The 23,460-nt window shown below is 39.6% G+C and overlaps 1 protein-coding gene across 1 annotated transcript; it reads right to left on the bottom strand.

Annotated features, from left to right (window-relative positions):
- Positions 1-2,139: 2,139 nt before the first annotated feature.
- Positions 2,140-19,890, bottom strand: ythdf2 (YTH N(6)-methyladenosine RNA binding protein 2). Its single transcript, XM_022672687.2, has 6 exons — positions 19,731-19,890; positions 19,484-19,508; positions 14,949-15,028; positions 11,155-12,780; positions 5,049-5,111; positions 2,140-3,435 (listed from the first exon to the last, which is right to left on the bottom strand). The coding sequence occupies exons 1-6, from the start codon at positions 19,755-19,757 to the stop codon at positions 3,412-3,414; spliced, it is 1,845 nt and encodes a 614-aa protein (XP_022528408.1). The 5' UTR covers positions 19,758-19,890; the 3' UTR covers positions 2,140-3,411.
- Between the last annotated feature and the right edge of the window lie 3,570 nt (positions 19,891-23,460).

The following is a 23,460-nucleotide window of genomic DNA, read 5'->3' as shown; positions in this document are numbered from 1 at the left end:
CCATACAGCATCTCTCCCCTGAGAGCAGACACAGTAATGAAATGTTTAACAGCAGCACCACCAAGTGGTCATCTGTATAAGGTTCAAGCTTTCTTTAAAACCAGAAGCACTGTCTAAGGCTATGTTCACATTATCAGGCTAAAGTCACTCAGATCTGATTTTTTTTTTATGGCAGTGTGAACATGCCAAATCCATTTTTTTTTTCAAAACAAGTTTAATCACTTTTATATGTGGTCCTACATCAGATATGTAACCCATCCATGGACATGCGACAGGAACAGTCAAATCAAGGACATGAACATGGATGTGATTTCTGCCACGTCTCTTGTTTGTTCACACAGACAATTTTAGCTAGATATAACCATTCACAATCAAACAAACAATTAAAAATGCTGTGGGGGGGGGGGGGGGGGGGGGGGGGGGATAATGCCTGCTCTGATACTTTAATCTCAGTACAAACATAAAGCTGGTGATAAAGGAATGTTAAATGCATGCACTTCAGAAATTAAAATGTCTCATCTATCTGCCATCCACAATCAATCCTCTCATAATTTATGTCTTCTTGTAACAAATATATTGGCCAGCCACTAATCAGTCTCACTCCTTAAAAAAAAAAAATAAAAAAAACCCACAAATCTGGTAGGCACTCCTGTGCTGTTGCTTCATTAAAAATTGCTCAAAAACATGCTTTAGTCCAATACATAGGACCTATGTTCTGTATTTACATTCTTTCTCCCCAATCCAAACAGCTTTGACCAATATGACGAAAGAATAGTCTCACATGGTTTGTGATGCCTATTGCAATTTTATGCAACTGGAATTTGGTTTCCATCAGTTTTCACATCTACAGGTTGTATGCTGTGGTCCAAATCAGTCAATGAATTTATAAAATTGGTGCTTTTTGCCATGGTTCAATTTCACATATGGAGCAACCCAAGTGCTCCAAAATGCATCACAACAAACAGTTTGGGATCATTCTCGTACTGGTAGAGTGTCTGGGTAGGGGGAAAAGGAAATTCAGGAAGAACACCCCCTGTTCTGGAGTAGTGGCTATTTCATCACAGTTTAATATGGAGAAACAGCAGAGATGGCATTTGTTCATTGCTGTAGTATTAATTATCTGAACAGTATACCGAGTTAAAGTACAGTTGACGGTTGGGTTGACATCAGATCACAATCTCACTTCAAAAGAACAGAGTTCTTTAGTGACTGGACCAATTCCACCTCTCAGATCTTGGTGTGGCTGCTTCGGTCCGCAACAACTGGACTCAAGCCTGAAAAAGCGAATTGCACCAAGGGTTTAAACAAAAAAAAAAACAGTTGTGAAAACATCCTTACTCTCATGAGGCTGAATGCAAACACTCCTCACAGCAACATCTAGTGTAAAGCAGATGGAGGCTGTTACTGCAGTGAAGTGTAACATTTTTAATGCTCTCAATTGCTGACGTAATGCTGCAGGTGCATGCATCCACATACTTTACAAAGACAAGTAACAGCAGCAACACTACATAGTGTGTAAAATATAGAACCTCATCATTATTATCATTATTGTGCATGCTAAATTATATATGTACTCAAAGAAAGGGCAACACTACCAAATTTCCAAAATTCTCTGTCAAATTTAACAAGGTGAACAAACTCATTCAGGGTGGATTTGATGCGAAACGCCCAATTTTAGATTGTCGTCCCAACTAAGCATAGCTCACAATCCTGGTGAACGGAAGCAGATGTCTAAAACTCTAAAATCACTTGTCACAGAAACGACACCAAATATACATCATCAAAAGGATGAAGGAAATCATAAAACATGCAGTGCTGTGCAGCAAAAAAATAAAAAAATAAAATAAAATAAAAATAAAACAGTGTAGATGTTCTGTTATTTTCCCAATCATAATGATTCTATGTGAAGGTGTGTAGGTCAGCTAGTGGGTTTGGATTGTAAATAAACTTGCTGCATGGGTGTGTTGTAGTCATGTTGACTGATGCCCGCTTCCATAAGGAATCTGCATCTGTATTTCCTCTAGAGTGAAACAATTTCACAAACGCCACTCGGAATTGAGTAGAGAATTCTGGAAAGAAACAGAGCTCCCCTTATCAACTGCACACGTTTTTTTAAAGACAATAACGAAGCACACTGCATCTTTTTAGCAGCTTTTTATTCCGCCACTGATCAATGCCATACGTTTTTGCAGGACCCCTTTAAATGCACCAACATTAACATACTACAGGAAGGGACGGGTAGGTGGGTTGGTAGGAAGGGTGGGTGGAGTGTGCAGGCGGCAGAGTGAGGGGAGCAAGGATTCCAGGAGTTTCAGGACAAGGGTTAGTGTGCATGGAGAAGAGCATTTTAGTCAAACAATGGGGAGCGGGGAGGGGAGGGGGAAATGCAACACACATGTTCTGCTGAGTATACCACATTTATTTTGATGAACTGAGTAATAGAAAGAGGGGGTCCACAGCCCACCAATGATGCCGACTTAAGAAACAGAAGTGGAAAACAAACAGGAGGACATGAAGAAAAGCCCATAGCAACTAGTTCTGTTGTTTTTAAAGTTGAAATAAAGGAAAACAAAAGTCCAACGACGACCATAAACATGGCCTCCGCGTTTCTGCGCAGTGTAAAACAAAATGATAAACGGCTAAACTCAATTATGGCTCGGTTGACCCCGTCCTTTTGCAATCTCTGACCAATGAGAAATGAGAAGGTGGGAAAAACAAAAACAAACCAACAAAAACATTCATGAACATTCATTTTTACCTTTTTTCTTTGATTCTTAAGGGAGCGATAAGATCAGAACATACATCTTTATTTTGTTTTCCTTTTTTCCTTCCTTTTTTACGTCGCACAGGCTACACAAAGCGACATCCACAAAGAAGGCAACTCCCACCGGACATCCCGATTGGATCATTTCAACTCCAATAAAAACTGGGGAAGGGCTTAAAGACAAATTAAATAGACTGCCACTCAAATGGGGCACTATTTAAAAAAGGAAAAAAAAAAATCCACTCTAGATTTGACTGAGAAAGAGGTCAGGCCTTGCTTTTGGACAGTAAAAACAGAAGATAAAAATTGGGAAGAAAAACAAAAGTCAGGAAAAAGTAAGAGGCAGCAAAAGAGGGATGGGATGAAAAAAGGAGGGAAAATGGTCACCTAAGAATCCTATAGAATTATTAAGTCGTAGTCCTATGAATAATCGTTTCTTTTTCTTTTTACTACAAGTTCAAAGTAAGTCTTTTAAGTCAACAGAAATCAAGAGAAGAGTCTTCATTTAGTTTCTTTTTCTCATTCGTTGTTTTTTTTTTTCATATTTTGAATCCTCGGTTAAGTCTTTTCCCCGGTGTATTCAGTGAAAAGATCAGGGTGTAAGGAGAGCAGGACTATGTCAGTCTTTTGCCCAAACCAGTGGCTTTTTACTTGACACGTCCTTGGCGATCCTGAAGGAAAGCAAGAAAGATCAATCAGTAACAAATAAATAACTAAAATACTACACACAAAACACTTTTCAGCAGTCATTCTGTACTAGATAAAGCTAAGGCTGGGTAAAAACAGGAACAGTCACTGGGTGAAAACCCTTAAGGCTACGTTTTCAGGACCTTTAGTTTTAGTAATATAACTGCACCACAGCATTTAAATTTCTATTTCAAAATATCAGTTGCTCCATTTTAACCTTTTTATATACACTATATTGCCAAAAGAATCCGTTCGCTTGGCGATGTAAAGCTTGGCTGGAGCTGCTCGACCATGGAATCCCATTCCATGAATCTATGTGAAGTTTGGATGTCTGTAGACATCGGCTCAGAGGTGACCTCCGCGCACTAACTCAGCATCCCTGACCCTGCTCGGTCATTTAACGTGGCCTTTCACTTAGCGGCAGAGTGCATTCTCTCACTGTAGAGAACAGTTTAAAGTCTTAAGGATTGTGTTGTACCTTTAGGAGTAAATTTATAAAAGCACCTGTATAGAACCTTTTATATATCTTAAGAATAGGAAAACTATAAGGCCTGATGCATTTAATCCATCTTGTATCCATGTGATTGTATAAAATAGTGACTCCTCCCTCTGACTGTGATAGCCAGCTGCTTGTTTGCTCTGAGACAGCTTCCAAGACATTCAGGGCATGTTTTTAGCTTAACAGATTAAAAAAGAAAGACTAACAGAAAGACTTAGCATTTCTAAGGATCTGCACACATCCTGGCATCCTATGTATGGGCATTGAACCTGAATGTGAACAGTCAAATCAGAGGGGAGTCTGCTCAGCACAATACTGGCAGCAGGTAAAACAACCGAGGCACCTTGGATAAAACATTCTTGTACATATGCAGTCCATTACATGTAGGTTACAGTTCAAATATGTATTAATTAATTACATGAGACTAGTAATGTAAACAGAACCTTATTTCTTTCATTTTATTTTTTATTGACATAAAAACTACTAGATAGTAATGTGAATGATCCCATGTCATGCCCTACTGTTTGTGATAACATCAATTCTCTGTAAACCAGTGTTGGGTAGTTATGGTCATCAGAAACTAAAACAGCAGCTATAATTTAAGCCTACAGATATGAGTGTAAAGTGCAGTTAAATTCACAGTGCTGATGCCATTTTTACCCTGTTGTACACCCACTCAGCTAAACATACATCACGATGCTCCTGCAGGATTGTAAGCATTAAGTCTTAATCTTAATTCTCCTTACCGGTACTTTATAATCTAGGTAACAAAATGTATGAGCCAAAAATACAATCATGTTTACACTGTTTGTCAAAATTGGTCCTGGGAAAACTTAATTTGCACAATTTTAGATATTTTGCCTCCACAAAGACTTTTGCTTGACAAGCAAAAAAAAAAAAAAAAAAAAAAAAAAAAACAGGCTTGCCACAGTAAAACAAACAGTGTGCTCTTAGTACTCTTCATTTGAGCACATATTAAAATGAGAAACCAGGGTTAGCACTGAAAAAGTGCAGCTCAGGTGTAACAGTGTGCTAAGACCCCATAGATAACACTGGCCAAGACCACACTGCCTTGTTTATGACGTAGGTGATGGTTACCTGCAGTCGGTAGTGACTCCGGCTGGGGTTACTCGAGTACGGATCGCTCCCCTGCACCTCCACCTGCACAGGTAAACACACAAAGCAGCTGTAAATCTCAGTGTGACACCGTAAAATCTGAGTTTTTTTCTTTTTTCCTGCATGGTGTATTAAAAGTAAAGTCATCCTAACTATGAAGAAAAACATGGAATTATTTAGTAAATTAAAAATGTTAAACAAACCAGAATGTTTTTTTTTTTATTAATCTAAGCAAGAGATTAGGTGGTTGCTAAGGTGGTAGCTTTGCACATCTTGGCTGAATTTTCTCAGTCAGTTGTATGAGGTAGAGTCACCTGGAACAGCTTTCCGTTAACAGCTGTGCTGAACTCATCAAGAGTTAATAACTTCAATTTCTTGCCTCTTAATGTGTTTGAAAGCATCAGTTGTACAGTTGTGAAGAGGCAGAGCTGGTATACAGTGAATAGCTCTATTTAAGTAATGTTCTAATCTATATTATGGAGCCAATAAATAAAGTTGAATAATTTTAAGAAATGCCGTCAAAAAGACAATCAAAAACAGAATGAAACTGATTAAATTGGCTCTAATCAGAACCACTCTAGAAAAGGAGGAAACCGCAAGTTAACAGAACTCCAGATAATAGCCATCAAAATGATTGAGTGTTTTGGTTTGTTTAACAAAGTTTACTACAAGTTTACAACATGATTCCTTATGTGTTTATTCATAGTGTGGATGACGGTATTAATTTACAATGTAGGAAAAGTAAAAACATGAAATGAGGTGTGTCCAAACTTGTCTAGACAGACGGACAGACATTTCATTCAAAACTAATATTCATTAACATTTGTAAAGTCCCCCCCACAATTAAAAATCTAGTGATGGTATATTTCATTGCTGTGTAAACTGTTCCATTCTACTTTGTTGAGAGTAAACTGATTCTCAGTAATTATTTTGACATGTACATTTTGTATTACAAATGTATTTTATATAACTTATGTAATGCAACACTTAGCAGAGACATACAAACAAATAACACTTTTAGATCAGTGATTATTACATATATTATTTTCATGTTGGCCTGAGTGTTCTCTGGACTCTTCTAAACAAATCTCAAGAGAACTGACTGTGTGGTTAAACTGCACTTAGCATTTTAGCATCTGTTGCTTTTAAAAAGTTGAAAGAGAAAATGTCACTGAATAAAAGAATATTTTTCAAACAAGTTAGCACTATAGAGCAGGACAATTTCGGTTACATTATATTGAACTTTGCTGCTGAACTTCATGAGACTAAAGTGGTTCTAGTTCCAGGTATAACCCACTATTAAATCACCTTAATGTATGCAATAAAATACTCTGCGTTACTTTTTTTTTGGCATCATCTAGTACCAGATCAGTCGTACCTCTCATTTTAAATCATAAAACTGAAGGTATAACTGTAGCAGAAGGCAGACTTTTTTATTTTTTTTTATCCAATTTTCTTTCCAGTTTGGAAGACCATTTACCCAACAAACTCATTAGGACTCTCTCCTAGGGTTGGAGGCATCACTATTGATAGAGAATCACTGAGTAGTCAGTGTGCTCGGAGGAAAGTGCAGCAACCTGGCTTCAATCCATCAGCTAAAAGACACCTGTGCTGACCAAGATCACATTAGCAGTGATGTTAGTCTCTTGGACTAACAGCAAGAAACATCATCCAGGATTCAAACCGATGACCCCCTGAGCATAGTAGATATTTCAGATTCATTCAGTCTTTAAACAGCAGCACATTTATTTTAGTGAGTTCTGACAACAGCGGGTTAAGCACAGCAGAATGCACTTTGCCAACAGGTCACACATTTAGTTTTAATGCAGAGGAACATTTTAAACACTGGCTGTATTTTTATATTAACAGAGCACCGTCAGCTGCTCTCTAGTGATTATGTTAAATGGTTTAAACACCACATTTCACTTAATGACTAGCTTTAACAACCCTTGGTGTTTCTGGACTCCTAGCACTACAACTTTTAAACGACTACAATTAAGAACATTAGCAAATGCTAAAGTCATTTAAATAACTGGTCTCAAACCTGTCTGACATGGAGGGATGAAAAACATAACTTAAACACACAACTATCGTGTACACTTTCCACCCCCAGGAACTTAAGATACAATGTTTAGTTCTGTCATTGTACAGAAGTCATCAGCTGACCAACATACAGCCGCTTGATGGGTTAAACAATACTGGGCAAGTACAAGTAACCTCCTTAAAAACTTGGGCTGGACATTATATCTTCTTAACTTTGTGAACAAATTGTGTATAAAGTCCTTTCTGGACAGGATTAGTTTCACGGGGGGTCCTGGGTAATGTTCTCTTTTGGGGGGGTTGGTGTTTCTCTGTGATTTTATTTCCGTCTGGATTGACCACATACGTGTTTTTCTCAGACGACCTCTGAGAAAATTACAGGCTGAATAACCTATTGTTTTTCGCTGAACTCAGTGGTCCTTCGGTAAATTTAGGCCCGTTCGGACCCACATCTATGCGTTTCGCCACCTCAAATAATATAATAATAATAATAATAAAATAGCCATGTTGTGTTGTGGGGGAAGCCAGAAAAACTGTCCTCCTGTTTTTTTTTTTTTTATTGCAGTCCGGATTCAGAAGTTTTATTACTAATTAGAAGTGTGAAATATTTTTTACAGACGTCCCCCTACTCTATGCTAGGACATGCTCTATGCTTGCACAGTATTGCAATCAATATTGCTGAAATACAAAATATTGCATAGTAATTACAGATGGACCAATCAGTGTTTTGGGGCCGATTCCGATCGCCGATACCGATCTTGGGCGGGGCCAAATGCCACATTAATGCCACACAGGTGCCAGGCAAACCTGGTACAGATTCCCCTAATTACATTCATGCCTAAGCAAACACTGGTAATTTACGCTGATAGTAAATAAACACGAGTGTTACTCAGTAGGGCTGGGGCGACGCGTCGACATAATCGACGTCATCGATTACAAAAATACATCAATTTGCATAACGTGCGTCGGCGCGTCGTAAACATGGCGGCGCCTGTGGAGAGCATTAGAGGTTAGATCGGGCCCAAAAACTCCAACTGGCTGTTTTCGGGCTGTTTTAATGAGCGAAATGTGATCAGAATTATGTTAATTAACACGGTAACATAGAAGCATAGAACTATTATTTAATTAAAATGATTTTTAAGAACAGCTAAACACAGTTCTGCAAGTCAAACGCGGAGGAGTTCACGTGCGAGAGACACAGAGAGAGAGAGAGACACAGAGAGAGAGAGACACAGAGAGAGAGAGAGAGAGAGAGAGAGAGAGAGAGAGAGAGAGAGAGAGAGAGAGAGAGAGAGAGAGAGAGAGAGAGAGAGAGAGAGAGAGAGAGAGAGAGAGAGAGAGAGATTGTTCTGACTTGTTCTGGTGAGAGCTACTCACAGGTGAAGGTTCTCTTTGATCTCCTCGTGCTCATATTCTAGTCCCATTCATAATTCTGCAGCTCCCTCAGTGTTTTCTGCCGTATTTTGCGGCTAGCGCGAGCGCTTACAACTGACACCGCGGACCGCGGCGTTTGTGCCGAATCCGACTCTCTGCTGAATCTGACTCCCGCTTCGCGGACAGAATCGGCACAACACCCCCGCTGTAGAACTGCGGTAGTGAAAACAGCGCTTATAAATAAATTAGTTTAGTTTCACTTTCAGTTTTCGTTATTTTTTTTTTAAATAAAAATATAATTAAAAAACAGACGCCTACATCTCGGACTATTTTCTGGAGCCCGGGTAGGATTTACGGGCGGGCCTCGGGTCATGTCGGGTTCGGGCAGAGAATCTAAGCTCTAGAGAGCTTGGACTCCGGAGAGCAATCTCCAGCTACAAAAAAACGCCAGCGGGATTCTAAAGTTTGGGAGCATTTCACGCAAAAGGGCAACAATGTGGTCCTCTGCCATACGTGCAAAAGGAGCACTTGAAGCGCAAACATCCAGGAGCACTATGTCAACAGGGTCACACAGTAAGTTACCGTTTACATCAGGGTCTCCGCGGGTGTCCTTAAAAAGACTTAAGGCTGTCTACCAAAGGTTTTAAACCTGCCACAGGCAGAAATTATACATTTTTGGTTTATATTTGTGCATGGCATTTCGCAGTTTCCAGAAACAGTAGCATTATTCATAAGTTCAGGTGTTTAGCTAAGCTAGCTGCCTTAAGTTATTTTAGCTGCGGTGTCACACCGTTTTCTGTCACCGTCGGAATTTTGTGACCAGTGCTCACGGTTATGAGCGTTCATTGGCAAAACGGAAGCTTTCAATACCTACACCTTACCCTCAGCCCTAAACTGAACCGTTTTGGCCAGTCGGGGTAAACATTAGAAACGAACACGTTTCGAATCGGCCAGTGCACCGGTCTGCTGAGAACTACTTGCCAGTGGTCACAAAATCTAGCGGTCACAGAAAACAGTGCAACACACGGTTGTGGTGTATGGGAGCTTATCCATTTTTAGCGTTAAAGATCTAAACAACGTGCTGTACATCTAAGTGATTATAAGTGTGGGGTTTGGTTTAGTAGGCTTGTGTTGTTGTTGTTGTTGTTGTTGTTATATATAAATATAGTAATTTATCGTTTGCTTTAAAACGTAAAATAATTATTTAAATATGTTTCTCAATGAATAGATTAGTCGACTAATCGAAAAAAATAATCGTTAGAATAATCGTTTAAAAAATAATCGTTAGGGACAGCCCTATTACTCAGCCTGTTTTTCAGTCAGCATACTGCTTAAAATATCTCACTTTCTGTTAATATACAGATAATAATACAATATTTTAATAAGAACAACAGTAATCCATCGCTCCAGCTAGAGCTTAGATTGGGCAAAAAAATCCAGCCTGACTCTGCCCGCCCTCATAAACTGTAATTAAGAGCGCGGACCTGATTTAAACTCCATGTTTTTAGTAAGTAACGTAACAGCAATAAAACAGCTTTTAACTAAATTCACAAATAGTTGGAAAGAACGAAATCTGTTTCAATGATGTAAGTTAACATCACTGTGACAGCGCTAGTCACAGTTTCACCCCAGCGAGGGACGAGGACGTGAATTACTTATCTAACCAGCCCGTAATGATTTCTGCCCCAATAACCCTTTCAATAACCTCCAACTGCCTTTAATATTCTTCAGTAGCCCTCAACAGTCTAACCTGGCGGCCGTGTCCACTAAACTCCGTAGTTATAAACATCTTGAGGTTAGCAGCGCGCTAACTGACCGGTTTATAACGTAATCCGAGCAGTGACTCCGTGACTGCTGCTCTAAGCTGCTGCTATTAGGTTGTGAGCTCACTGGTTGGGCTGAAAGATGAACTGTAGAGTTGTATTATCCGGTTAGTTGGGTTAAAACCTTTATTTCCTATACAGATTAACTTAACTTAAAGAAAACTTAATGAAAACTGTAAAACGCTCCAGACTGGCTGAGCTGCCTTTGTAGCCCGTGGCTGAGCTGTAGCTCTGACTGAGTGAAGAGAGATGGGCTAGTGCTGCTGCAGCTCTGACTAGTGGTTGGATGAGCTGCTTACAAGAACTGAAGCTTCTTGTAAGCGAGCAGTTTCACCACCCAACCACACACAGAACTGCTTAACCCTAAACTCCTGAATCAGTTAGGATAAATCAGAGGAATTTCGCTGATCGCTGATACCGTATTTCGGCTGAAAAATCGGCCGATACCAATACACTGCCGATCGACTGTCCCATTTGTAAATGTAATTATTCTTTTATTTTTGCAGTCCTACTAAAACCCATAAAAAAGAAGGGGACACACATATTGTAGCATTTCTTCTGCAATATACGTGTGAATGTTGACACTACCAATTCATTTTGTACTATTGTAAATTACATTCTTCAACAAACAGTATTGATTTTTAACTAATAGTTCAGATGCAAAAAATGGGTTTGCTGTGTTGAAACCCCAGCCAGTGATGTACTCTGTATTCAGAACCCAATTATCTGACTGGATTAAAGATTTGACTTTATATACAATAGTGTTTTTTATATCATGACACCAGGTTACAAACAATACAGCCTTACACAGAATAATAACTTAAAAACTTGAGCAAATGCAGCAATTTTACCTTTTTCACACTCTCCTCCTCCTCCTGGCGCTTCTCGTAGTGTGAGAAGTCGTCAAAGATGGAGGTGGTGTGCTTGTAGCTGGCGATGATCTTGAGCACCTGACGTGCTTTTTCGAGGGGAACCTCCTGCGTGTCACGCGAGTTGGTTACGGGCTTGTTCTCGTTGTTCTCCAGTCGAATGTGCCTTAGCTGGCTGTTGGGAACGTCTTTGACAAAGATCCAGCGTACGTCGAAGCGCCCTTTCCACTTGTCCTGCGACCACACGCCAGCACAGGTGTTGTAGTCCACGGGCGATCGCATCTCCGCCACGCCACAAAAATGGCCACTTCCATTGACACTAAAGAGCAAGTAGAGCGGACCTTTCCCACCAAGGGAGCGGTACGCTGCATCCAAGCGCTTGTTCCCGTGCTCCGTGCTGCACCAGATGTTGTACTTGATGGAGCGGTGGATGTCGTCCTCAGAGTAACTCTTGATGATGAACACACGACCCTGCTTGGGGTTCCAATCAAAGTCTTTCGGGTTGTAATTGTTGACCAGACGAAGCTTCTCCAGAACCGGGTGTGGCTCTGACTGAACAGGAACACCACCCAGCCCGGCACTGGGAGGCGATTGGCCAGTCCCGGCACCACCCACCGCATCACCAAATCCGTTGGTACGGTTACGGGGCGGTACCCAGCGGGTTGGTTGAGATGGCTGGGGCGGGGCAGGAGGAGGGCCTTGAGAAAGCTGAGGATGCTGGGCCATGCTTTGCTGGCCATTTGGAGGTTGAGGGTGCTGAACAATCTGACCAGTAGGGGGTACCAACTGTCCATTGCTGATGGGAAGCTGCGGCACACCTCCGGCAGTGGTGCCAGGCTGTGGAGAGACCTGATTGGGTGGCTGTCCATTGGTGGGCATGGTGGTTTGCTGAGGAGCTGCAGCTTTGGGCACTGCCCCTTTATTATCCCAAGTCCCAATATCCATGTTGTGTTTAATTGGCGGAGGTGGAAGGTTCGTCCCACCCAGACCACCCTTGGTCTTAAGTTTGGGCTGTGGTTTGGCCGGTTTGCTAGCGATATCTGCCCAGGAAGCAGCTTTGGCAGGGGCAATGGAAGCCGCAGGCATGCTTGGAGCTGTCGAAACCTGACTAAGAGGGCCACCAGGAAGTCCAGAGCCAACAACTTTAGGAGCCATGTCCCCTCCTGCTGCCCCTATCTTAAGCCCCGCCATGCCCTGGTCCAAACTATTCATCCCCACCGCCTTGTTGAGTGGCTCATTGGCTGCAAAGGGAGACTGTCCGTCAATCACAGCACCGCCTAGTGAGCTTGGGGCATAGGCGTAACTCTGAGTGGACTGTCCCTGAGAGCTGCTGCTTCCCCAAGCCGAGAAGTCAATCCCACTGGGGAAGAAGTTGAAACCGTGCTGTCCCAGGAAAGGGTTGCTCCCCAAAGCCCCCGACTGGCCAAACATGGCATCAGGGAGGAAATGGTGCTCCCCATTGCTAAGCTGTCCGTAAGAGGCCAGGTAAGGCATTGGGGGGTCACCACCCGTAGACCATGCCGCTTCATTCAGCGAGTAGGTGAATCCTATGGAGGGGCTGTAGTAGCTGGGCATATAGGAGTCGGACATGGCCGTATAGGCATTGCTCTGCAAAGATGAAGAAACAGGGCATTAATAAATGGAGACATCTTTCTACAGACAATATAAATCTGAACAACAAACCCAGATTAAGCCTAAAAATAAGTCACCACTGACACAATGGAATTGCAAGAATAGGATCAATCCATATAAGCAAAACAAGCCCATAACATGAAGGCCGTCTTATTAATAAGATAAATGTTTGACATTTATTGCAGAATGTTTTGGAATATTTTCACTGATTCCAATATTTTTTTATTATTTTAAACGCTAAAACATTATATTAATATTTAACATCATTAATATTTTGCTACTCAGGTCTGGTCCTTTTCCCGGCAGTCAGTCAGCATGTCTAAAAACTCATTCACTCTTCAGACCACTTCCATGTGTCCTCGAAGAAAACCCCTGTCCACCAAACATCTTCATAAACTTTCATAGGAAGTGACAAAATAACAGATGCCTAAATTTCACTAGGTCCAATACCGATTGTTGCAAATTTCATGTTTTTTTTTTTGGGCATTTAAAAAACCTAATCGTGAACAATACAGCAATGCTCATAATGATGCCATTATAAATCTAATGTCAATATAAAACATTTAAGTAACCAAATAAATAAAAGATAAAACCTACTGTCTTATTCATTTAAAGGTTACAAATTAAAAAGAATAATCACATAAATCATAAATTATTTAGGTAGATATACATTTGGCAATGTATAAACTTTACGTACTGCAGTCCACAATGTGTAGAGTCACAGTTACTGAAGCATTGGTCATTGCATGACTGTCTAAAATAGTGTTCACTGTCATATGTGAACAAACAAGAATAATTACAAGAGAATATACAGATTATCAAAAATTATTTTGGTCATGAACACTTATTGTATGAAGTCGATAATGTAATTATCTCGACAGGCCTAAAAGTTAATATTGAAGTTGAAGTTCTCCTCGCCTTTAAATAATGGACGACACTGACATTAGCAAAAATTAATGACGTCATGTCCTTATACTGCACGATAATTTAAAATAGTTGTCACAGGCTCAGTTGAATCAGATATTTGGCATAACTCATTAAGTTACTCACAAATTGTATAAAGCTAGGATTTACACCAGATGGGAAACAAAGATTTAAAACTACTGGGTCTCCAGGATGGGGAACCAGGTTTGGGGACGTAGGGTTGGATCCTGGCTGTGATTCCAGTCCTCGGGTATTTACACACCAGAAATCAGCCCAGTGTTAAGGGGGGGAAACATAGTGGCACAGATTCACTACAAAGGGCCCAGCATTCCTTTGATAGCGGGAATACTGGACCCTTTATTCCCCTCCTCTGTTCCATTTTCTCTCACAAGAAAGATCACTCGATCACGTCATGAGAGCAAATGGACTGCTGTAAGTGCTGGGAGATGTTGATTAAACTGAATATCAGGATCATTTATTTTTTTGTTAATAAAGTAAAGTAAAAAACAATTATGACAGAGCTTTAGACTAGACTGTTCTGTTGCAGTACTTAAATATACTGACATTTATTATAAAATCCTATAATCACTACAACTGAGAAGCATGAAACCATTACTATACACAAATACAAACGCATTACAAAATACAAATGACAGTAAAATATGTGGCTCAATGTGAGTATGTACTTTAGCCCAGCATCATGTAAAATCTGATTAGCTCTGCAGTTCAACAAACAAACTTTGTTCATTTTACTAATTTAATTAAAAGTATGCCATTTCATACAAGCATACCGGCACTTTGGAAGAATGAGTTTACTGACGTCAACTAATATAGCATCTAATCCTTGGAGTGATGCATCAATTTTAAAACCAATTCAAACATGCATTTAATGTATATCTTTCTAGTAATCCCCAACAGTGACCATTTGAAGACTACTTTATCAACAATATAAGAAATCTCCAACTAAAAGCTGTGTTCAGTCAAAGCACATCAAATAAGAGTGACATTTAATGCCCTGAATTCTGTAGAAAAGCTTTTCTGAATGCATTTTAAATGAAACAGAACAATGCAGTTACAGAGTCTTCTATTCGGGAAACAAAGCGCCGTGACCAGGGCGCAATTAAGAGGTATAATAGGCAATGAAAGGAGGGCTAGAATAGGTGAGTCACTGTTTATGTCTCTGAGCTCCATCTATTGTTCAGATGTGTAACAGGACCTACCTGTCTGGGCTGAGCGTTCAGATAAGGTTCAAACTCATCATCATTTAGAGTCTCCTTTTGGGTAACAGCTCCGTTTTGCACTGGAAAAGGGAAAGACATTTAAAATGACATCAGATATTTCTTTTTTTTAAAAAGTTGTCACAGAATGTACACCATTTTGATAACATTTATACACAGTAATGTGACAATTACTACAAATACTATGCTGTAAAATAAAAACAATTCTACAAAGTATGGACAGTTTTGAATGGGAGGTGGGGTACTTTAACAATCAAAAGACATGATAAGAACCCTCTTCATACGTTGCAGAGATGGGAGTGGTACTCCATTTACACCTGCAAAAGTTCCACAAGCAACCCATTTGGCCACTTGCATGCCTTAAAGGGCAAATGCTACAGCAACCCCAAGACAGATTATCCTTTGATAAAGACTAAAAACCCCACTTCTGATTATTAGTTGTTTGGGTAAATGCAATTAAAATCATTAAAAACAATACAAAAACGAATTAACTTAAACTACAGACACTGGGGGGTGCAATGCTAAGCAGCATTGTACTACAAAACATGGCAAAACAAACAGTAGTTTTAGCTTAAAACAGTGGTTCCACTAGACTTATTTTGTAAATAAATACTGCAGCCACTTTAAAAGTTTATGAAACGCCATGAAACAAATAAAAAAACTCTTCAGAGGGCTTTTAGTTTGATATAATAAATACATGAAGACGTGATTAAGCCAAACTTGGTCTTCCTATCACCATGCACCCAACAAAATGAAGAAAATTTAGGAAGACAACAACAGGACAGAGAAAGGTATATTAAGCAAACTAAAGCTAAAAAAACAAAAGGCCTGTCACACACAAAATACTGTATTCACAAACCTCCTCTATGTACAGCTAACCCAAGGCATCCTTACAGGCCTTTTTGTAAGTCATTTTTCATGCATGATTTCACAGATATCTATTTGTGACTAATCACAGATTCATTCATTTACTCTGGGCTCAGAGCACAACAGAGGTTATGTAGCTCTACAAGAGTCAATGCATATGCAAAACATGCCCCTTTTTAAACAAACCACTTTCAGGCACTTTCAAGTACAGTAACAGTGAATCATGAATTTTCCTTCCCTAGAACAATGAAGAAACATACTGACTATGCATGAGGTAGCTTTTAAACAACACATCAAAAAGTTGTAACCATTGGATACCAAAAACAGAGTTTGCTCCACTTTGTTTTGAGTTTAAGTATTAACTAAATAAATGGAACTAAATCTAAATCAATGAGCAGCTCGAACTGTATCACAGCAACATTTCTAATGAACAAAGATGCTGTATTTCAAAAACACCAGCTCTTACTAGTGGCGAGCGACAGCACCTCAATATTATCATGATCAATGCAACATTTTATCCTGTAAACAATTGAAAGAATCATTAATAGTATATAAAATTATAGTATTTTTCCTTTCATGCAATCCGCTCAAGTTTCTGAGTTGACTCGTTTGAGTTCTCCTCCACGTTGTTTTAATGTCTGTGGATTGGTCCAGGTGAAGTCATGTGGCTACAGAGCAGCAGGGTGTTTTTAATGGAACGGTGTACACACAATGTGTAGAATTATTTAGGGGAAAAAAATAAACAATGCCCCATAAAACCTTGCCATCACTGCACTGGCAGGGCATTGGACTCAGGGACCTTGTAACATAAAAGAATCCTACCACTGAGTCACCAATGAGCGGATAAATCTCCCACTATTAATTATGGTCTAAACCTGTGGTCGTGTTGAACCTTCTGCTGTGTTTATTTTACGGTTTCAGATTTAAACACATTTCTGATGTTCAACCATAAATTATTTTCAGCATCTGTCACTCACTGGCTTTTATTACAGGAAACTTGCCAAGTCATGTAAAGTATGAGGGTCAACTAATCAGATTTTCCTGTAGCTTTCTACATAGCTGTAGAAAATGTACTTTAATATGTTAAAAGTTTCTGATTTTACCCTTAAAATAAAAGACATTACACAGAGACAAATATTGAGAAACCTGTTCAATCACTTGTTATTTCTGAAATAAATGGCACTAAAGGCTTTATTTCGCTGCCCATCATGAAAGGTATTCTACTAGATTCTGGAGCATTCCATATAAATATTGGACTGCTCAGAAACAATTAAACTCCTCAAATTCTCAAAAGTATTGGATGGAGCACCATCATTCAACAGTTCCAACGCTCAATTATACACCTCTAGTCCGTGTCTGGCATTAGGCATGGGGCCAACAAGTTCAAGTTCACCTGCTGGAAATATTCTTATTCTATTGGCAAGTACTTCTCTTCTACAGAGACGAGACAAGACAAGATGTGTGTGCACATCTGTGTCTCAGCACTGGGTGGCTGAATGCAGCATTTATTTCAAAGGGTGTGCACAAATATTAGAAATCTTCACACCAACCAGCTCTTTATAAGTGGTTTAAATGAAACAGATCCAAAGTTTGACGGTTCAACCTTCTCTCACATACTGAGTTTGTAAGAGTGCTGGAGCTCAAATGCTAACCATGCTGCTGCCTTATGTTAGCTAGCCACCTGCAGCTAACCTAACAAGAGAAGGGATGCTGCTCTAAAGGCAGCAGCAGATGTTCTAGACTTTCTAGGCCTACAGTGAGACCAAACTCAAATAGCTAACACGCTTATGTGGGGCCAGATTGGTTTGAGACTATTGGGAACTGGAAAGTTTTGTCCACAGGTTCCATGTTGGCCCCACATACAGAAAGACAGTGAGGGGACCAACAGGAGTTAAAGTAAAAGTTAAAAATGGAGTTTTACACGGCACATGCAGTAGGCATGGGGGGGCCTAGATAGAAACAATAAAAGATTAAACTAGGTGGTAATGATTAGGCTTAGGTCCATAAGTTAGAAAATAAGTTACACAAGCTCGAAAACATCTAAAAAGAACATTTTAAAACTTAGGCTGTAGAGCATTGTTCCTACGTTATATATCTAGAAGTTGAAAACATCTGGAATATAATCAAGAGGAAGATGAATGCTCACAAGCCATCAAACCAAGCTGAACTGCTTGAATTTTTGCACCAGGAGTGGATTTAAGTTATCCAACAGCGATGTGTAAAACTGGTGGAGAAGAACATGCCAAGATGCGATTAAAAAAACAGGTTTATTCCATAAAATATGGATTTCTGAACTCTTAAAACTTTATGAATATAAACTTCTCTGCATTATTTTAGGTCTGCAGCTCTGCATCTTTTTTGTTATTTTAGCCATTTCTCATTTTCTGCAAATAAAAGCTCTAAATGACAAAATTGGAATTTGGAAAAAATGTTGTCGGTAGCTAACAGAATAAAACAAAAATGCTGACTTTACTCAAACATATACCTATAAACAGCAAAATCAGATAAACTAATTCAGAAACTGAAGTGGTCTCTTAATTTTTTTTCCAGAGCTGTATATCTATGTGGGGCCTGACTGGTTAGCCCAACTAGAAACTGGAAAGTTTGATCCATAGGTTTCATGTTGGCCTCACTGCAAGATAGAAGTCCGTGTTGGAGCCCATCTAAGCAAATCTCCATGTGGGATTAAACTAGGCTATAATAACTGGGTTCATTTGGCAATACCAATTGGGTCCCATCCATGTGCGCCCCGTATGAGCATGGCTGAGAAACAGAAAGTTACACGGGCTTTAAAATTTTGATATATGTCATCTTTTAAACTAAACTATATAGTGATAAGTGATATAGCAGTTATGTCTATCTGTGTGAGCTGTATACGCTAGTTGTCTATACACACGCTGTAAGATGTCCCAGGGGTTCAAGTCATCCTCTCTCTGTCTCCAGTCGCTACTGGTTCTACAGCAGGGTTTGGCCTGGATTCAGACAGTCTGCTCATTTACACACACCAGTTCAACAAACACACTCACACAGATGAACTGTGGTGTTTAAAACGTCCCAACTAGCTTTAAAAAAGTATTTAAAGCTGGTTTTACTGTGCACATCAGAGAAAATGTGGGTTCTTCTCCAGAAACAGGCCTGAAGCTAATGTTGCTAATGGTGGTGTTCTGGCGAGTTATGCTACCCATCGATGTGTGTTACTAAGCGGCTCTGCGCATGCGTAACTGTTTTCATGTGTTATTCTCAGACCTGGGTTACCCACCTCTAGTTTTTCCTGATAATTATTTTTACTTCCTGGGTGCATTGTGCAATCTGAACACACATTAATCGTTTGCTTGAGTGTTAAAACTGTTAAAAAATAATAGAAAAAATATATGTATATACATAAATGAATTTAATCACCTACATTGCCTAACTTTATCCTTAATTTTTATAGCGATTTAGGCTATTCAAATTCGATAATATTAACTGTTCTACTGCCTGTTCTAATAATCTAGATGCATTTTTAAGTTAAATATTAAACACGCTAGGGTAGCACGTTTCGACAGGGTAGCAGAACTCGGCAGAACACCGGGCAGCAGCGCAGCAGCACGCGCATCGCAAAGTTTCACGTTAAAGCTTAAAAAGGCAGAGATAAATCCGCGTGTTCTTACCTTTGTTCCCTTGGCCTTTCGGTCTCTGGATTGGGTCCAGGTGATTCATGAAGGTGTGAGTTATGAGAGGGGAAAAATAAAATAAAAAAGTAAAATAACTGTTGGTTATATAGACGCCAGTCAGAGGGCCTGCGCGGCTAGACTACGCTAAGCTAAGCTAGGCTAAGCACCGTCTCGGTGGGGATTTGATTTTTCTCCCTTTTTCCTCTCCTTCCCTGTTAAATATTCACACGCGGCCTGTCTTTACCTGTTCAGCGAGGCTGCTGGCTGACATTTCTCCCCCCTGCGGTTTAATTTAGCGCTATTTTCCTGGTTAAAGTCTGCTCTCTCCGCAGGAGTAATGAAGCTAACGCTCTGTTTCTCTATTACAGCTTTTAGGTTCAGCTACACAATGGCGGGATCAGGCTGCTTACCACACGCGCATTCCGGCAAGTCCCGCCCGCTCCACGCAGCGATTGGCCAGCGCGGTTTCTTCTCCTGCGCTGGGATTGGTCAGCGGTTCTTATTTTAGTTTTTATTTTATTTTTGTCTTATTTTATTATGCACCAAAATGGGGCAAAAATAAAAAAAAAAACATTTAAAAAATTAGGCCTGTCCATATAAGTCATCCCCACAACTTAATTGTCTAGTTCCCACGCTTTATTAAGACGTGGCCATGCATTAGGATCTCATTTCCATGCCTTAATAATGCTGCCTTCAAGTCGTGTGGGAAATATCGTATTTACGAGATGAGAGCCACCACAAACTCATATTTACCAGTGGGAAACTCCGATTTTTAGATAAGCCCAGAGTTTCACACTCTGTACGGAATACCAAACACTGTTTTCTTTAATATTTTTCACCAGTGCATAAATTAATTAGTCTAACTATAGTTTAGTGTTTAAAAAAAGATTACAACCTACAATTTAAAAATATCAATTGAACACTGGACATTTTTTACAGTGGGTTTTCTATATATTTTTCTCATTGTGTGTCATAAAAAATAAAATGGACAAAAAATCTGGCAGCAGAGTATATGACACTACAAACAACATTTTTAATGATTTTTGCTGCACTTATTTTTACTGATATCAGTGTTGCTAATGAAGATGTTACCCTATTGTTATGTTACGGCTCAAATTGAACCATTTTAAAGTTTCCTCTTAGATCTTCAGTATGAAAGTTCTTCTGCTGGCCTTAATTAGTGTAATCAAAATATAATATGAAAATGGATCATCTCACAAATTTGCAACCACACCCTGCAAATACTAAAACTAAAACAAAATTGCAATGTTATGTTCTAATGTTATGTAAAACTATTGTGTTTTACATGTTGGTCTTTCAAAAGAAATAAAGTAGTTAAACATTAAAAAAAGTTTGAACATGTATTTTTATAAGAAATGAGTGAATTATCCTAATTGAACATGAAAGTTAAATTAAAATGATAAATAAATTAATATATATTAGTATATATAACAGTTGCATTAAACAGCAGTTCTAACAGAAGAATCCCAGCGTTAGTCTGCTAATCAGTGATCTGTTTTTAAAAAGGCATGTCTTTAATACTGCTGATAAAATCCAGCGGTTCTGCTACCCCTCTACTACTCTCTGCAAGTCCGCCGTTCTCCTGACCAATCACAGAAGCGTTCCAGCCCAGAGCAGAGAGAACTACCAGCCAATCACAGCGCAGGAGGGGCGGGCGCTGTCTGAAAACGGGTGGGGAAAGAACGCCCTCAGAGCTGAGCTCTACTGCAACATGGCTGAGGAGCGACTCTGAGCGCGAGGAGGCGGAGGATTTACAGCGGACTGGCGCCCCCAAGCGACAAGGCGGAGTCCGGCAGCGGGTAGGAGCAGCACTGCACCATCTATTTAACCCCATATTAACCATTTGAACCCCAGAGACCTGCAAACACATTGTACACTGTGCTCTCATCACATCATTTACAGCGCTGAATTTATAGATATAGTAAATGATTAATGACGGACACTGAATCATGTACAGGACTTACAGCTGAATAATTCATACTGGATAACTAAACCGTAGTAATTACCAAATTATTTATATTAGAAACAAAATAATTTATACCATTAATTGAATTATTTACAACAGACATGAAATAGTTTCTATAAGTTACTGGATAATTCATAATTGATTAACTAATAATATATACTAAACTTTTAAGACACTAAATAATTTACCACAGCTAGCAAATAATTCATGGTGGATTTTTATATTAGATTAGATTAGAGAACAATTTACAGTATTTAGTATAATTTATAGTGGATATTTTAATAATGATTATTAGTTACAAATATTGTATATTAGATACTCAATCATTTACAGTAGTAAATAACAGATACCGAATAATTTATAGAAATTATTTAATTATTTTTAGTAGTAGTTACAGCAGTTATTAATAATTCACAGTGGATAACTGAATAATGTGCATTAGTTACAAAATAATTTATATTAGATACTAAGCAATTTACAGAAGTTATTCATAATTGATAACTGCATAATTCATATTAGTTGCAAAATAATTCATATTAGATAGTAAACAATTTACAGTAATTAGTGAATCATTCATAGAGGATAACTGAAAATGTATATTAGTTACAAAATATTTTAATGTGTTTACTGAATAATATGTAATGGACAATGCATAGTTCACAGCTAGTGAACACTTCATAGTGGAATTGATAAATTCATAGTGGATAGCTAAATAATACTTAGTAAATACTAACTAATTCAAATTAGAAAGACCCAGTGGATAGTCAATGATTCATAGTGGATAATTTAATTTAATGTATTGTAATTATTAAATAATTCATGTAAGACACTGAGGAATCCATAGTGGGTACTGAACAATAGGAATTAAATGTAAAGATTATAATAAGCCTGCAAAGAATATTAATATAGAGAAAGTAATTAAATTATGGTTTGTTTCTAATCCGAAGATGGTTAAATTTTTTCTCAGTCCTGTTAACAAAACTTAAAAAGACATTTAAAAGGCATGTTTTGTCATGGTCAGAACAGAATAGCAGACAAGCGCAGATACTGATAAAAACAATGTATGTTTATTATAAGAATAAACAGATGTAATCAGGGTCGATACAGAAACAAGGGTGATTGCCAGTAGACAGAGCAATGAAGACACAACCATACCATAAATGAGAGACAGTCCAGAGTTCATACACAAACAATCCAGTATCAGAGATAATCCAAGAGGCGGTGGTGAAAGTACAGTCCAGGTCATACACAAACAATCCAATATCAGAGGCAGAGGCAAGAATCGGCGTCGAGAAAACAAAAGCAAGGTCATACACAAAGTAAACTGAGACAATAGATAAGTAACGCTTTGTATGAGGATAACCTACAATACGCGGCGTGGTAGTCTGTTTGGCGTGCACCTTTATAGTGCCAGTAATCAGTATTCGGGACTTCCTGGAGGAAGCAGGTGAGGTGTCACGTGATCAGGTGAGTGCGTGATGTCAGCGGGTAGTGCATTCTGGGCAGTGTAGTTGTTAACCTGAGAACCTCCGTTAGAGCTGGGTGTGGAAGGGACAGAGGAGCTAACAGCACCAGACGTGACAGTACCTCCCCCCAAGGGAGTCGGAACGGAGCCGGAACGGGGACGACCACGACGACGTCCACCCGACGGGCAGGGAGTACCGGCGGGAGGACCAGGCATAGCCTCAGAGGTGACGGGCAGGCGGAGGTTGCGAGACTGGGAACCCCTACGTACCGGAGCCGAAGAAGAGAGTGAGCGCTTGGGACGCCCACAGGGTCTAGGAGCAGGCTTACTAGGGTGACGGGCATGAAATTCGGCCAGTAGAGCAGGATCCAGCACGTCACCGGTGGCAACCCAGCAACGCTCCTCAGGGCCGTAACCCTCCCAGTCTATGAGGTACTGGAGCACACCGCCACGCCTGCGTGAATCCAACACCTCTCGAACCGCATAGGTAGATGAATCCTCCCCCTCCACTGCCGCGGGCGG

The sequence above is a fragment of the Astyanax mexicanus genome, chromosome 14 (assembly GCF_023375975.1).
Source record: "Astyanax mexicanus isolate ESR-SI-001 chromosome 14, AstMex3_surface, whole genome shotgun sequence".
NCBI lineage: Eukaryota > Metazoa > Chordata > Actinopteri > Characiformes > Acestrorhamphidae > Astyanax > Astyanax mexicanus.
Note: the sequence above shows the minus strand (reverse complement) of the source record. Positions and strands in the feature narration are given on the sequence as shown.